The following is a 16,618-nucleotide window of genomic DNA, read 5'->3' as shown; positions in this document are numbered from 1 at the left end:
CTTTCTCTCTATACTTGAGAGAGGAGAAAACAGAAATAAAAAATGAAAAACGACTAAAAGTCATTTTTTATTTTTCTCCTATTTTACACTAAATTAAAAAATCGTTTTCATTTCTATTTTTTGTCTTTAATTGTGCTAAACGCCATTTCTTTTCTGTTTTTATTTTTTCTTTCTCAAAAAACATAAAAAACAAAAACAAAACCAACTCCAAACATGGATTATATGTTTGTAGAGCTATTTTCTTAGGGCTATATAAACTAAATATAAACTATATAATGCAAACACATGAGTGTCTAACCAGAGCTTCACACACCATTTTGCGTATCTTGCAGTACTTACATTATAAAATTTACATTATAAAATGCGAACTCTTTTAAGTAGTAATGGATGCAAATTGTACGTCGAAGGTGACTATTAGTAGGTATCACTCTAGCTTGAGCCTACCTATTGAGCTTGATAATTAATTAAATTCAAGAGACTAAAGTATATTTCTCTTGGTTCATCTCCGCTATAGTAATATTCAATTAAGGCGAGTATCAAAAACTTGTACTGGCGATAATCTTGCGCCAAAAAAAATAATAATAATTAAAGGATTTTCTCAGGTAGATCTCTCTATTGATATTACCAACTTTTGACCGTTATATCTGATCAAAATCACATTAAATTAAAAAAATATGTACAACAAATAATTTTTTTATACAAATTTAACGGCTGAAAATAGAGAACTACCAGTAGTTCAATTTTTCTTATCTTACCAGAAAACTCCCAATAATTATATAAATTTCTAGATTGTCAAACATGCATGTGATATTGCACACGAACAATCAATGAGGAATTCTATAAATGCTTAGTAGGGTATATACTTAAGCACAAAGTATATCATAGTGCTTTCAGATTTTTAATGTGTGTCGGATAGAGAAGGATAAGAGAAAGGTTTAGACGTAGTGAAAAGTGACCCAATCTTCTTATTCATATAATTCTAATATATATAAAGGTCAAACAAAAGCTTCCACTTCCTCTGTCATGGACCGAACCAAGGTGTATATAGTGGCTAACACAGTCCCATGGTTCCATTTTTCTTCATTGTCACAGACTCACATGGAGGGTCCTTCGCAAACCAATAGAATCCTGTTTTGTGGGACTAACATTCGGATGTGGAAACAATATCCCATTAATTACAAGCCCATATATATATATATATATATAGTTTTTCCAATTTAGAGAGGAAGTACCAGTTTCTTCATGATCATGATCATGACCTATCTGGGTATCCATTCACTATTTACTAATGGCACTAGTACTATTTGTTGATAATTGTTAAAGAGGGTAACTTGGTGCGGGCTCAATTGGTTTGCTGCAGAATGAGATAGACATAGATGAAGCTAAAAGCTTGTTTTCATCTCAATTCCATATAGTTAAAATAGAACACGCTCTCTAAGAAAGGTATCAAAATCATTGTATTTTAGAGCACAAAAACTCAGAACTCTCTGTTGAGTTACAAAATCCAAAGCACCAAAAAAAAAAAAAAAAAAAAAAAAAAAAAAAAAAAAAACTCTGAAGAAACCATTTGAGAGAAAAAGGGAAAAAAAAAATTTTTGCTCCTTCACCAAATAAACTTCAAACTTATGAGGCTTTTTTGGGAGGACACATGTTTCTTATGAGTGAAATTACTGTGCTAACGGTAAATATTTGAATCAGGAACCCTGTAAACAATAACATGACCATTAAGTTTAAGTCCAATGAATTGTCATCACTGGTCCACATGATAGAAATAAGAGCAACTACTAATTAGAATAAGAATCATAGACTCACCAAGTAGAATGCGAGAGACCTCAAGAAGTTCAATCTTTCTCGCTTGCCAGTTACTTGGACTTTTGATATCCTAATCAGTAATTAGGTGCAAATAATTAGTAAGCTTCAACAGAAAGAAACGTAACAGCAATCTAGCACCTCTAAGAATAAAAAGGGTGGAAGCAATTTCAGTATCAAAAGCTACCACAACTTAGAATCCAATTAGCTTTCTTCTTCGGCCCTTGAAAAGTTTGGCATACTCGGGTCTTTTCGAGTTATAAGCTTACGTTCAAAGTTAAAGCAGGGTATTTCTTTTATTCCCATGCCCATGCCGCTTTGCGTGGTCTTTTACCGACTTTATTTGATCATTAGAAACGCTTCTTTATCTTCGTTGCAATTTCCAAATATTTTTCCTTTTTTCCAAAGAGTATATAGACATTCTTAATAAAAATGTACAACACGAAAAAGAAGACGAATGTCTAACCTCTATTGTTAGATTTCTCTTGGCAACAAAAGCGATGGAGAGAAATAGTGCAAGCGATGATCCAACCAAGTAAAGCTTCAACAAACCTGCTCTGCTTCGCCTTCGACCTTTAACACAACAGCGATGAAAAAACAAGTGTATAATTAAAGTTAAAGCAAATACATGAAATTTAAATTGAAGAGAATAAAAGGTATAGAAATGCATGGCAACCTAATTCCCCAAGAATCAGAGAAACAAAACCAACAGCAACAGATGAGATAGCAATACTATTGGGTCCCTCCTCCCATGATGTCCTTAGAACTGTGTACAATAATCCTATTATTTGAATGATCCCCTGCAGTTAAAAGTTAAAACTATTGAATAGGGAAAACCCCAAATAAACTTAAACCACTTGATTGATGCAATACATAAATGAACATGAAGCTTTGATGAAGATTGAACACAACAGTACAAGATTAGAGATAAATTTTGACTAATATATAGAATTAAAAATTGATATTTCAACTAATATATCTTAAATCAAATATGGATATTTCATATCTGAACAAACCTCAATAAAATTAAGAGCTATAAAAAAAAAACCCTAAATTCTAATTTATTTTCCATGCAAAATATGCATTCTTCATTGACAAAAATTAATGGGTCATATACAAAAATATCATATAATAAAAATAAACGAACCAGGTGAAACTAGTACTGTTACTGATAAATCACACGGTAGTAATTGATAGCAGCAAGTAATCACATGCAATTTTTAGTAAATAAAAAAAAAAAGAAAAACCCATGTGGAGATATTCAATAAAAAATCAAAAAGGAAATTAGCGCGTAGAGGCGAATCCAGAAATTCAATAAAAACACCTGGGCGATAATTAGCACGTAGAGGCGAGATTTTCCTTTAGCTACTCTCTGGTACCCTAAAATTCAATAAAAACAAAACCCATAATTGAGATTTAAAAAAAAAAACCAATTGCATAAATTCAAGAACTTTAATATTACAGTGCTTGTTAATAACAGAGAAAGCTGAGATTGCAACGAAAGGGGTTTTTGTTTCTCTAATGGCAGATTTATTATTTTCAGAAGATGAATTGAAATAGAAAAAGAAACTCACGAGAGTCGACGACCATGCGGTAGGAGAAATCCGAACCGTCCGTTCCCGAAGGCCTTCTCTGCTGCATTTTTCCCTCTTTTCTTCTTTTCGCTCAAGTTTTGCTCAGAAGGGGTTCGCTTGAAAAAACCTCCAGAAATTTGTGATATCTTTTCGAATTCGAGATCAATTAGGGTCAAATATATGAACTATTTTTAGGGCCCGTTTAGTTCGCTAATTTGAGTTTTTAATTCGAGTTGAGATGTGATTTTATGTGAGAGCTTTTTACTGTAGCAAAAAAGTTAGATGTGATTATTTGTGAGAGCTTTTTACTGTAGTAAAACTCGAATTCTAAACTCGAATCAGCGAAATGAACAGAGCCTTAATTGTCACTTCTTTTTTGGGTAACGACAGATCATTTTTTAAAGCGACATGTCGCTTAATGTACTTGGAAAAAGAACAAAATTCTGAAAAACTTAAATGTCGTTTTGATCTTACCACGTGCCGTTTTATCAACCGCCGACAATTAAAGCCTGTTGGGTTGATCGATTCGAATTTTTAATTAGAATTGAGATATAATTTTATGTGAAAATTTTTAATTATAGTAAAAAAATTAAATGTAATTTTTATGAGAGTTTTTAACTATAAAAAAACTCAAATTAAATGAGGACTAAGTTTCAAAAAACACGGGTCGTTTGATCTGAAAACGACAACAAAGTTTAAAAAGATAACAATTAGCGCAACTTACATTGCTGCAACTTGTCGTTTTGCAAACATTGGACAACTTCAAACCCAATAAGCAGATACAAAATTCAAACAGCAGGACGACGTCTTTCATTTATGAACGACATTTTGTATGCAATAAAATGAAATGTGGTTTTTCAAATCTAAATCTCTAATTTCTCAGCAACAATGAAAACGCACCACAATTTTAGAAAAAAAAAAAAAAAAAAAAAAAAAAAAAAAAAAAAAAAAAAAACGCACTATAAACTAAGTACTTGTTCAGTTGTATTTTTGAGTTATTAGTGACTTGAGTGTAGATCTTGAGTTGAATTTGAGTTATAACTTGAATTAAAGATGCAATTTGAGTTTGTGTTTAAATGTGCATATTTGAATTAATTTTTTAATTGAGAATTTAATTTGAGTATGTGTTTGGTACACCTAAACTTGAGCTGTGAATAGTTAAAAATTAAGGAGAGATAATTATTTTTGTTTAGAATTTATTATTAAAATAAGGGAAAGTAATTTTTGTTAATAATTGCGGCTGAACTTGAATTAAGGGGGTACGGCTGCACTCAAGAATTACTGCTTTTCTCAAGTGTAAACTTGAGTCTTCACTGCAGCGGTCCTTACTGAACAAAAGACTTAGCCTATGTTCTTTACTCGAGTGGTCTTTTTTCAATTTTTGGGGGCAAGCGAACAACCCCAAAGTGTAGCTTAGCTTTAGTTAAACGACAACAAACTTTAAAGAAACAACGTGCTTCTCAAGCCTGGCAACAGAAAATGACAGACCGTCAATATAATCAAACAGCGTCATGCTTTTCTTGAAGGTGACGGATTTGTTGTTTATAAAGACAGGACAACAAGTTTTTCGAAAAAAATAAATTTCGTTCAGTGAACAACATGTTTTTCGAAGTAAATGTCTAATGAGTCCACTAGAACAATGAAAAACGCCTATTAAGCTACCCGTCGCTGCCAAACTTTAAAGAGGCAACCTTTCTATGGGAAATTATAAAAAAAATGTAAGATAAACGACACGTCGTGAATTGTTAAACTATATCACTTTACATTAATGTGACATGTCATTTAATTTAAAAGGAAAAAGAAGACTGCTATACTTTTTAAATTTTTGCAATAAATTATTCAAAGATTATTACAGTTAATTCCATTTTTTCTTTTTTTTTTCAGCTATATTTCAGTATGGGTGTGATTTGAAGTAAGCCAAGACGCCCACAAGAGGTGCATTGATGGAAGTGGTAGGCTCGGATTGTACAAAATCAGATCGAGAATCAGAGTAACAATCCTTGATATCAGGCCCTCCAACGACAGCTCCAATTAGCAAATTGTGATTTGGATTATTGCTATTGAAATATAAGCTTCCTCCCTTGCATTCTATGCGTGCTTGGTGTTGATCTATTGAGGGTAGAGATGAACCGCGGTGATGTATTCTCTGAGGAAAGTTTTTCCCATACCCCACCATATATGACATTTTTAATGGATTTGTTCCCAGTATGTAATCCACCTGCAATTGATCCAATTAGTGATCAATGTTATTCGCGTTGGTAAACTACCATTCTGTCAGAGTAGGAGGCCTCAAATTAAACTTACGTAATTACACTCATTATTCACTTAAAAATTTAAATCACGTCGAGTCGGCCCATTTCTTAACAATTTAAGTTTTTGAAATGGATCGGTAAACTAATATTTATTCTAAAATTTATTTATTTGAGGAGAAAAATCTTGCTTTTCTGCTATGATTTGGCCAAGTCATTTAAAGCTTAGATAGATTACCTGACTTCTTGCAACCTGAACTAGCCTAGCCGAATTGGCCACAACATTTCCACATTGGACCACTCTGTTTGCTTGATTCAAATAGCGAGAGTACACAAGTAGAAGAAACGACAAGGCTGTCGCATGCTGCATGTTACTTCCTCCCGGTTTAAATAAAAGCCCACCTGATTTGTTCAATTTACGAATGACATTGGAAAAAAAGAACCAACAAAGCATACATATATTACTGACTAGTCTTTGTGGCATATATATATATATATATCACTATGATTATCAGAGAAAAAGAAAAATAAGAAAATGAGATAAATACCTCTTAGAGTATATGGGTCTGAATTTTATTCTTGACTATTGTTTAATACTATTTTTAGTCAAATAGTTATATTAGTCAAAAAAGTATTAATTAAGAATAAGATGTGAAAATCTAAACTCATGCACTTTAAGGAGTATTTGTCTCAGTAATTTTCTCAAGCAAAAAGGACGGATACCTGGTGAATATGACACTGATTTGGTTGGTGATTCGGGCAAAATAGAACATACAAACTTGTCCGCATTGGAAATGAAGGAAGCAGAAGTAGAGAGGCTTGACAAAGCAAACTGCTAGTGACAAGTAGGAAATCTTGGATTAGCCTAGCCCCTTTTTTCCCGAGTTCTTTAATTTTTCTTAGAAAAAACATGTGTTTAATTACCTTGGAAACGAGTACGTTTACACCTGCGTGCTTTGAATCCCAGCCAAACTCAGCAAAGCCACCGCCGAGTGATAGGAGACCATCTATATTTTTCACACCAATTTGGTCCAAATTGTGTATGTTGTTCATGACATAACTCCAATAGTAAGAATCCTTTGTTGCCTTGAACAACCATGCTGCTCCCCAAAGCAATTCATCCTATATAAACCATTAATAAATTTCTTGGCTTCTTAATTATTAGGATCTTGAAACCAATGGAATCACAATAAAATAAAATGATTCATGAGATTGACCTAACGTAGAGTTAGTGCATGGATCGAATTTTTAATTCGGGTATTTTATGCCTTAACTATACTAGTACTAGAATAAACACGAAGTTTGAGAGGCGTGAGCTGTGTAATTTCGCTTATAATCTTTCATTGTTTAATTAGTAGAATTTTACAACGGCTAAAGATGGATGTAGTTATATTATTAAGCGTGACCCACTATAAATCTTGTATATATACTCAGTAAAGTACCACTTGACATATTGAACTATATACATATATACCTGGTAGCCGTTGAAATCACAATAAAATGGGCACACCCATGGTCCAAGACTGTCATTATATGATCCCCGGTACTTATCTGCAAAACACAAAAACCTATTCCAAGCAACAAAATCAATACTCTACACCAACCAAGTTCCATAACATCATGCTTATCAGGAAAAACAAAAAAAACAAAAAAAAGAGTTCCATAACATCATCAACATTATATGTTACGTGATCAGCAAGGCATAGTATATTCTTTTGACATACCATTCTGGCTCTCTTGAGAAGCCTGGCGGAGTATTCCCTATCACTGAACCGAAACGCCATGGAAGAAGCTGCGAGAGCCGCCGCAATCTCAGCGGAGACCTCCGAGCCAGGGAACTGCTTGCTGACTGCGTAGACAGTTCTTGGGGTGTCCATGTCCTCAGGCCTCTCCCAGCACGCGTGGTCGCCGTAAGGCTCGCCAACTTGGGCAAACACAAAGCCGGGGACGCTCGTCGCCTTGAGAAAGTAGTCGGTGGCCCATCGGATCGCGCCAAGTGCATGTGGGAGGTCGGAGTCCATGGACTTGGCGAACTCTATGACACTCCAAGCCAACATTGTTGTGGAAAATGCCATGGGAAAGTTGAACTTTACGTTGTCTCCCGCGTCATAGTAACCACCTAACAAATCAACCTGCACAGCATATTTGACTGAATAAAATTTTATAGCTCGTTTAAAAAAAAAAAAAAAGACTTCAATTAATGAGTATTCTACATGATTTACGGGATAGTAACACTAAAAAATAAATAAAAAATAAAAAATAAAAAAATAATAATCCAATGACAATGTGTGCTCCTAGTCACAGATTTAGCTTAGCCAAAATTATCTGCACCAACTTTTAAAAGTTGAGGTCTTAATTAAGTAGTACGTACGTACTCCGAGGCTTTTAATTACTCTTAGTGGAAAATTAAAAATGCAATAACTGACTTTCGTAAACATTGTATCATATCAGAATCATGCAGAATTGTAAATACAAGACCCTAATAATTTTCCCCTAAAAAACCCTACTAATAATTTAATGGCACTACCTCAAAAGAAAAAAAAAAAAAAAGAATCAATGGCACAAAACAGTCAATGATTTTGAGAAAGTACTTAAATTTTTTTTTCCCTTTTCCTTTGTCGCTTTTTGCATTTCAAGGTTAAATTACCAGTAGTCATAAAATAAGGGGAAAAGAATAAAATTAATACGAGCGACCGTTGAGGTATTGGGTGAGGATATATTTACCAAATATTAAGAGACGTCTCGTTTAATTTTCATAAAGAGAGCGAAAATAATTAACCAATCACGCGACCAATTCCCTTTAAGGCTCCATATATAGGCAATGAATTTCGTGCCCCAAAATTTGTTATTAATTCTAAGCCATACGAAAAGCCACTAATCGAGACCTTACAACGAAAGCCATGCGTACGCTCAGAATTCATATGATTCAATAAAGGGACAAACCATCGTCCTCTTATTGCCATCCTACGCCTTAAAATATAAAAGAATATTGACAAAGGAAAACAACAAAAATCGAACACAAAAGCAACTAGGGAACCTTTATCACTAGCATATAATATATGCACGTAATACATGATGAACATTTATATTATCAAAAAAAATTATTCTTTCTAGGAATAAAATGACAAACGTTTTTGTATTAAAAAAAAATGACAAACTTTTTTTTTTGTGTGTGTAGAAATGAGGAACTTTTTCTTGACTGACTAGCAAAAAAAAAAAAAAAAGAAGGATATAAAGATATATATAGCATTATTTCGAACAATAATGGAAATTAAGAAAGAAAGCTTACACCGATTTCGAAACCGTCGCGAAGCGCAGAATCCTTTCTCCATGTCATTCTTTGTGAGGAGGGTAACTTCCCTGACCTCTGGCCTTCAAAGAACAAAATGCTCTTTGACAACGCATTCCCATAATCGTGTGAATCCACCCCCACAGTCATTACCATGATCTTCATCCCTACTAACGCCACCAAAGTTTGTAGTACAGCACCCATTATGATTATCAATCAATCTCTTTTTTTTCTCTTGTTTCTCTCGTGTATATATAGCAGTCGATTTAATGTGTCTTGCGACTCCACGTAATATGAATATGAATGAAAGAAAAATGAGGCCTGAACAATGGATATATATATATAGATGATAAGAAAAGATCAGTTAAGTGTAAGACTTGGATTTCCATTCACTTGGGGATTTAAAAGCTTAAAGGATAAATGGATTCTGGTCTACTAAGGAAATGAAAAGTAGTGGCAGATTTTCCTAAAAGGAAAGAGGAGAAGAATTAGGGAGTGGTATCCGCTAGCGCAGAAATGAGAGGAGGCGTTTGCGGTGCATCCGTGTAAGGTGGTGATCAACTACGTTGGTGTAGTTTCATTGTATTTGAGTTAATACTTTGTACTTTGCCGAAGAAAAAAATAAAAAATAAAAAATAAAAAAGAGTCATATACTTTGTATTTCCGTTGTACTCTCCTTTGAAAAATATATAGAGCAATTCTTTTACGTATGTTTGCGACTAGAATGTTATGTATGTATATATGTGTATATATGTGGATTAATTTTCAATATTAGATGATAGATATAAAGTTCATATTTCTACGTATGCATGTATGACGAATTTTATGGTGTAAGTTGCGTTATTTCAAATGAAAACGGGCTCGATTGGTTGAATGGGGCTGTATTGTTTGATCAGAGAGAAGATTTCTAAATTACAAAAGTAATACATAGTTAAGAGAGGACCACGAAATAGCAAAGTTTAAATAATAAATTTAAAAATATAGCAAATTTTTTTAAATATTATGTTGGATTTTAAGAAATTTTTAGAACCTTTTCTTTTCCTACTTTGATGTTGGATTATTACTTACTATTTTAAGCATCAAATTAGCAAATAATAACTAATAAGAGCCTAGTTAAACATATAAAAACAATAATAACTCTTGGTTTATGACCGTCTTTCATTGGTTCATGTCCGCAGATTCCATTATCAAAAAGTGTATCCACAGCAGCTTCTTGTACCAATTTCTCCTGACACATTACTAGTACCCTTGGCGTAAATTTACTTGTTAATAAATCAATAAGCGTATTGTTCCGATAGATAACTCTTCTATAGAGTTCAGTCATATCCGAACTCATTAGTTTACCTCAAGTATAATCTAAAGGTAAATTCACATAATAATTGTACCTTTTGGTGTAATGTTCAAATCTCATACTCCAATTTTTTTTTTCTTTTTAAAATATAACTAGAGCAGATTTTTTTTTTTTTATTTTACTTTTTTTGGCTACTGAGCACAATCCATAGTTATTTGGCCTGTGGCCATAACTAGTTTCTCATATAGCGGCCTCCTGCTTATAAATATTAATACTAGCAAGTTCTATAAAAAATATAAAAGAAAGAACTAATGACAGTAAAAAAATAATTCTGCTGGAACTTTTGGAGATGCAAGGAAGATACCCTTTCAGGAGAGGCATCTAGCCCTAATTAAAGGCTCAGAAGTATCGTTTTGTATATCTTGAATGTTCTTTTATACCTTTTTTTTTTCTTTTTTTTGGGTCTTTCATGAGTTTTTGTCAGTGACGAATTTGGTGTGATATGTAAGCACCGTAGCCGTATAGGGGTTTGAGAATTGAAACGTTTTTAATTGCCTTATTTTTCCTCTTTCATTTTCTTCTCTTTTTTTTCTTTGTTTCTTCCCCATTTTTGAATTTATTTCTTTTTAGGCTTCTTTTAAATACTTTATCTTTCAGGCAAAAAAAAAAAAAAAGAAAAAAATTCTCACTTTGTAAATGATAATCCTGAAACAAAATAAGACAAAAATTGGTTCAGAAGGGGGAAAACATTCAAGAAAAAAAGAAAATATATGCACATATTCTTTTTTGGATTATCAATTCATGATTTTTCTTTAATCTAATTTGTTGAGTCATCAATCATGACAGGCACGTGTCGTCTCCCTAAAATCAAGATCAGACATGTTTTCTTTACCGTTTGGCTCAGATGGAGTTAAAGGGAAAGTACGTTGTTATCGTTTCCAAGATTCAAGGGATTCAAAGGGCCTTTTTTTCCAAAAAAAAAAAAAAAAAAAAAAAAAAAAAACACAAACAAAAAGCAAAAGAGAAAGAAAGAAAGAAAGAGAAGGGAGTTTATAAAATTGTAACCGTTATGTTCATCCAGCCCAAACATAATTCTGAGTTGCAAATTAAACCGGAAATGAAAGAAGGTTGGAAAGCTATTACATAAGAAATTCGCCCGCAAAAGTCCCGTGCAAGAATTGCTGTCTACAATGATTGCTTGTATTCCGAACAGAAATATGGTACATCCAAAAGGACAATAATATATATTCACTCAAAAAAGGGGGAGAGAGGACAATAATTTGATAGGTTTTATACCTTTTTTTTAATATATACAAACGGAACGAATATTAAGAAAGCAATACACATGGTCCCGTTTACTTCGCTGATTCGAGTTGAGATGTGATTTTATGTGAGAGCTTTTTATTGTAGCAAAAAAGTTAGATGTGATTGTTTGTGAGAGCTTTTTACTGTAGAAAAATTTGAATTCTAAACTCGAATCAGCAAAGTGAACGGGGCCTATTGAGAAACAATTAAACAACAAATTCAAATATTCTGTAATCAATAAAGCAATACATCGTGAAATCATTAATAAAGCAATTAGCACGGTCGCAATTCATAATTTTAAAGGGCTCGTTTCGTTTATGCGTTTAAATCAGTGATTCTTAATTATAATATTTAAAATTTAAATTTTTTATGAGAAAAAAATATTATAGCAGAATCAAAACTATTAGTTTAATCGCGTGAAACAAACGAGCTCAAAGTGTCTTAAAATTGACAACCAGAGCCGCCATGCATGGGTAAATTTTCTTTTTCTTTATGTTCATGTGATTAAAGTGTATGTGTGTGTAACACTTTATTTTAGCGTAACATTCAAAAAATATAGTCCAACACATAACATAATTCTAAGGTAACATGAATAAACACATTATAGCAAATTAGAGCAGTATATACTTTTCTTACAAGTATTCAACCACAATACAAATTACCATACACATACAAGCACGAGTCAAAAGAGACGTGGATTCAACAAGAATTAACCATACACAGAAGTCTAATAGAAAAAGCTTCTCGATCCAATAGGCACATTGTTTAGTGCTAGTCAATTTATAACTCCAGTAATGAAATTAGAAGTCTAACAAAGTAATTATATCAATGACTAAATTTAGTATAGCTTATTGACTCGAAATTATGATAGCATATTGGCCGCAAATATTGTAGGGCATTAATGAATTTGGATCAAAGAATGTTATTCTACGCATTTGTTAGAACTTAGAAAATGCAATGTTGTATCCCGGCCTGACTTTGTACTAGTGGGTTCGGCGGGTAGGAATTCTATTAGAACCCGTATGTGGGAATTTTTAGCCTTTTGCCATTTTGCATGACCAAAATAATCAGATGTTTTTAAAATTTTTATTTAACTTCTTTTGACTAAAAGCGACGAGAATTTCGTTGGAAATTCATTAAAAAAGTTGTTAAGGACAAGTCAATGTATAACTACCATCAAATGTTAGGTTGATGTTAAGTATGTTATATGACAGTCATCTTTCTCTCTTTTCCTATATGTTGACTTCTCCGAAGCTTTATCTTTAAATATAATTGAAGAGCCACTTTTTTCCCTTCTAAAGAAAATTTGGTTATCCGCATACCTTCTCAATGATTAAGGTTAATGCAGGTCAAAGTACTCATTGATTAACACAATTAATTACGGGTCTGTTTAGTTCGTTGATTCGAGTTGAGATATGATTTTATGTGAGTTTTTTACTGTAGCAAAAAAATTAAATGTGACTGTTTCTGATAGCTTTTTACTAGTTCGTTGATTCGAGTTGAGATATGATTTTATGTGAGTTTTTTACTGTAGGAAAAAAATTAAATGTGACTATTTCTGATAGCTTTTTACTGTAATAAAACTCGAATTCTAAACTCAAATCAGTTAAATGAATGAGACCTATAAAAGATCAACTGCAATTGAAAAGCAAAATTAAAATTAACAAAGTCATTTGGTAAAAGATTTGCGCTTTTTTTTTTTTTTATACATATGGTTGAACTGTAAAAGGAACGGTTTGCTTACTGTGCAAACTAGAAAGCACATGTTGACACCTAACTTCAAGGGGCACTAGTTGGACATTGAGTAATATATGTAATTCTGACCACTTCTTTCTTTCAAGGTACTATACTGTTTCTTTGAATTTACAAGATAGCAATTTACTCAACAAAATTGTATAAATATTAGGGTTGTACTTCACAAGCGTACGGAATATATATACAATTATATGTTATAATATTTAGTATTTTCTGCTCAATATATTTGCTTATTGTACATTTATTTTTTGTGTGAAGAAAACAACATTTACTACCAATAACATTATTACATACAGGCAGTTCGTTTTAGTGCCCGAACTATATATTATATATTAAGCAATTGGTACATAACAAAGTCAAGCTTTCAGAATTATTGACATTTTCCCTTGCTGCACAATATTCATAATATGCGTGGGAAATGGTTTTACACTTTTACTTCCCACAAATTGCACCGACCCAACTGAGGATTATTTGTGTGCATTTATAATTAAATAAAATATATATATATACACAGCAAAAAAAAATAATATATATATATATATTAATCAGCGTACGGTCTGATTATTAGTTATAATCACACCATGGTAAATCGGAAAGGTATGCAAATTCATCCCACTGAAAGTACAATTCGTTAAGAACCACTACATTAATATGGTTTAAATTTCTCCAAAATAATATATTGTCTCTTTGAATCATTAGATCATTCCGCGCTGTACGTATTAGAAAGTCTTTACGCAAAGAAAGACATTGTCAATCCTTTGTAAACCATATTAAGTGCTGATTGATCCAACTTGGGGTTACTTGTTTGGCAATCTTATTACATTTTGCTTTCATATTTAAACTTGGTCCTTTTTAAAACAATGTCAATATATCACAATAGGGCCAACCCATCAACCCTTCCAATATTCATTTCCTTCAGGTCATATTATAGTTATACCCCCTTATAAGATATGGTCACCCTTATGAATCATTCACAAATATGGCCATGAAAAATATCTATTTATTTGTGGCAACATTCCTAGTACTATTCATTCTCTCTTTGATCACCCCAACGGCCCTATCAATAAGTCATCATCACCGTCATCATGATCATCACCATCGCCACCATGACCACACCATTAGCCGGTGGTGCAGCCAAACTCCACACCCCGGGCCATGCAACTACTACATATCCCGCCGGTTCGCGGCGGCGCCGAGACGGCGATTGGAATTCCGAAAAATGCTGATCCAAGTGGCCATGGAGAGAGCGCTAGAAGCCAGAGGACACGCGTCACAATTGGAGTCTAGCTGCGAGAACAAGCCCCACGAGAAAGCTGCATGGAGGGACTGCTTGAAGCTCTACGACGGCACCGTCCTCCAACTCAACCGGACGCTCTCCGGCCTCGGCGGGCCCCACAAGAGATCGTGCACGGACTTCGATGCCCAGACATGGCTCAGCACCGCCCTCACCAACATAGACACGTGTCAAACGGGGTCTTCGGAGCTCAATGTTTCGGAGTTCATAACGCCCGTTGCTTGCGGTTACAATGTGTCCGAGCTCCTCTGCAACAGCTTGGCTGTAAACGCAAAGCTCTTGGAAAACCAAGAAGCTATTAATTATAATGAAACTGATCACGATCGTGATTTTCCAAGTTGGGTTTCGAACAGGGAACGGCGGATGTTGGAGTCGCCGGGGATAAAAGCGAACCTCGTGGTGGCGAAAGACGGTTCGGGGCATTTCCGGTCGGTCCAAGAGGCGATAAACAGGGCGGCGAGGAGGAGAATCCATAGCAGATTTGTGATTCACGTTAAGAGAGGTGTTTATAGGGAGAATATTGAGGTTGGAGTTGGTAATAGAAATATCATGCTCGTCGGCGATGGCTTGAGATACACGATCATCACCAGCGGTCGGAGTGTCAAGGCAGGTTACACCACATACAGCTCTGCAACCGCCGGTACTTGATCTTTCTCTCTCCTCTTTTCTTCTCTCTCTTTCTCTCTCTATGTTTTTACGTTAGTGCTGTATTGTTAACAATTGTGCCTAACTTTTTGTAGCGCTATGAAAGCACTTTTTAATCAGGCGGAAAAAAACATTAGACATACTTGCCTTTGGTGTGAAGCTCACATTTTGTCACGTGAATCTGCTAAACCCCATAAGATATTTACGCACTATCTAATTGAAATTCTTTTTTTTTTTTTTTGGTTTTTAAAAAAGTACTTCTAGCTTATATTTTGAGAAAACGACTTTTATTGCTAATGACGCAAATTCACCATCATTACATATACTCATTTTTTAACGTTAAAAAAAAAAATTCATGAAAAACTATGGGGTTGTTCTTTTGGACTGTAACTTGCTATCTAATTGAAAATTTTTTTTTTTTTTTTTTGTTTTTAAAAAAGTACTTCTAGCTTATATTTTGAGAAAACGACTTTTATTGCTAATGACGCAAATTCACCATCATTACATATACTCATTTTTTAACGTTAAAAAAAAAAATTCATGAAAAACTACAACACTCCAGCGTAACACTAATCTGTAAGTCTAAGAATAGATAGCCGTAAAGGTTAAATCATTTTCGGTCTTGAAATCATAGCTACATAAATTTCATTCTGGTCTCTAATTTTTATAAGTTTCTGAACTCAAGTTAAAGGGAAAACTTGGGGATTGTTCTTTTGGAGTATAACTTGAGTGTAATTTTTGAATTGAATTTGAGTTATAACTTGAGTTGAAGTTAGAACTTGAATAAAGTTGAATAAAATTGAATAAAGTTGAAATTTAAAAGAACGTGAACTTGAATAAAGTTGAAACTTAAGTTGTTTTTTTTTTGAGTTTTTTAGATAAAGGAACATGCCCTACAACACTCCAGCGTAACACTAATCTGTAAGTCTAAGAATAGATAGCTGTAAAGGTTAAATCATTTTCGGTCTTGAAATCATAGCTACATAAATTTCATTCTGGTCTCTAATTTTTATAACGTTTCAAAATGAGTCCTTAAACTGTTAAATGGTTTATATTAGGATATCATTCTATCAATCCTACTATTAAACAAAAGTACATCTTCGCCTGCATTTTCTTGTTAAGATTTCAATAAAATTTATATGATAAGTGTATGAATGGAAGAACTTATTTTGGGCAATTTCATAATGGAAGACTCGGTTTTAGACGTTTTAAAATATCCATGATGAACCAAAATTAGATTTGACGTGCTATAATTCGGGATTGAAAATATGATTAAAACCCTAATGGTAATGTTACTGTTCTTTTTATTAGCTAAGTTTCTAAAATATGTGTCATTTTTATTTTTTTGGGTCGAAATTAGGCATAGACGGGCTTCGTTTCATTGCTCGTGGCATCACATTCCAAAAC

At 33.4% G+C, this 16,618-nt stretch overlaps 3 protein-coding genes across 3 annotated transcripts; 1 reads left to right on the top strand and 2 right to left on the bottom strand.

The window, feature by feature from the left end:
* Positions 1–1,560: 1,560 nt before the first annotated feature.
* Positions 1,561–3,519, bottom strand: LOC21384739. The gene is made up of 6 exons (XM_010092997.2): positions 3,384–3,519; positions 3,134–3,189; positions 2,486–2,609; positions 2,276–2,382; positions 1,813–1,882; positions 1,561–1,703 (listed from the first exon to the last, which is right to left on the bottom strand). The coding sequence occupies exons 1-6, from the start codon at positions 3,448–3,450 to the stop codon at positions 1,624–1,626; spliced, it is 504 nt and encodes a 167-aa protein (XP_010091299.2). The 5' UTR covers positions 3,451–3,519; the 3' UTR covers positions 1,561–1,623.
* Positions 3,520–5,274: 1,755 nt separating this feature from the next.
* LOC21384738 (endoglucanase 4) lies at positions 5,275–9,047 on the bottom strand. The gene is made up of 7 exons (XM_024162292.1): positions 8,922–9,047; positions 7,357–7,764; positions 7,107–7,226; positions 6,557–6,754; positions 6,356–6,467; positions 5,871–6,034; positions 5,275–5,601 (listed from the first exon to the last, which is right to left on the bottom strand). The coding sequence occupies exons 1-7, from the start codon at positions 8,967–8,969 to the stop codon at positions 5,275–5,277; spliced, it is 1,377 nt and encodes a 458-aa protein (XP_024018060.1). The 5' UTR covers positions 8,970–9,047.
* A 5,122-nt stretch (positions 9,048–14,169) lies between these two features.
* Positions 14,170–16,612, top strand: LOC21384737 (probable pectinesterase/pectinesterase inhibitor 60; the record flags this gene model as incomplete). The annotated part of the gene is made up of 2 exons (XM_010092995.2): positions 14,170–15,206; positions 16,572–16,612. Coding segments are annotated over exons 1-2 (996 nt in total), but the record flags the coding sequence as incomplete, so codon positions are not given.
* Positions 16,613–16,618: the final 6 nt, after the last annotated feature.

This window comes from Morus notabilis, unplaced genomic scaffold, assembly GCF_000414095.1.
Source record: "Morus notabilis unplaced genomic scaffold, ASM41409v2 Scaffold994, whole genome shotgun sequence".
Lineage (NCBI taxonomy): Eukaryota > Viridiplantae > Streptophyta > Magnoliopsida > Rosales > Moraceae > Morus > Morus notabilis.
This window is presented reverse-complemented; position numbering and strand designations above follow the sequence as displayed.

What these genes read in the sequence shown, in the direction of transcription:
- LOC21384739 (XM_010092997.2), bottom strand. Translation starts at nt 3,450, where the DNA reads ATGCAGCAGAGAAGGCCTTCGGGAACGGACGGTTCGGATTTCTCCTAC. An exon ending in CCGCATGGTCGTCGACTCTC is followed by an intron (nt 3,190 to 3,383) that starts GTGAGTTTCTTT and finishes ATTGAATTTTAG; the next exon opens with GGTACCAGAGAGTAGCTAAA. An exon ending in TCTGATTCTTGGGGAATTAG is followed by an intron (nt 2,383 to 2,485) that starts GTTGCCATGCAT and finishes GTTGTGTTAAAG; the next exon opens with GTCGAAGGCGAAGCAGAGCA.
- LOC21384738 (XM_024162292.1), bottom strand. Translation starts at nt 8,969, where the DNA reads ATGACATGGAGAAAGGATTCTGCGCTTCGCGACGGTTTCGAAATCGGT. An exon ending in GTGATTTCAACGGCTACCAG is followed by an intron (nt 6,755 to 7,106) that starts GTATATATGTAT and finishes TGGTTTATATAG; the next exon opens with GATGAATTGCTTTGGGGAGC. An exon ending in ATCAGTGTCATATTCACCAG is followed by an intron (nt 6,035 to 6,355) that starts GTATCCGTCCTT and finishes TGAACAAATCAG; the next exon opens with GTGGGCTTTTATTTAAACCG.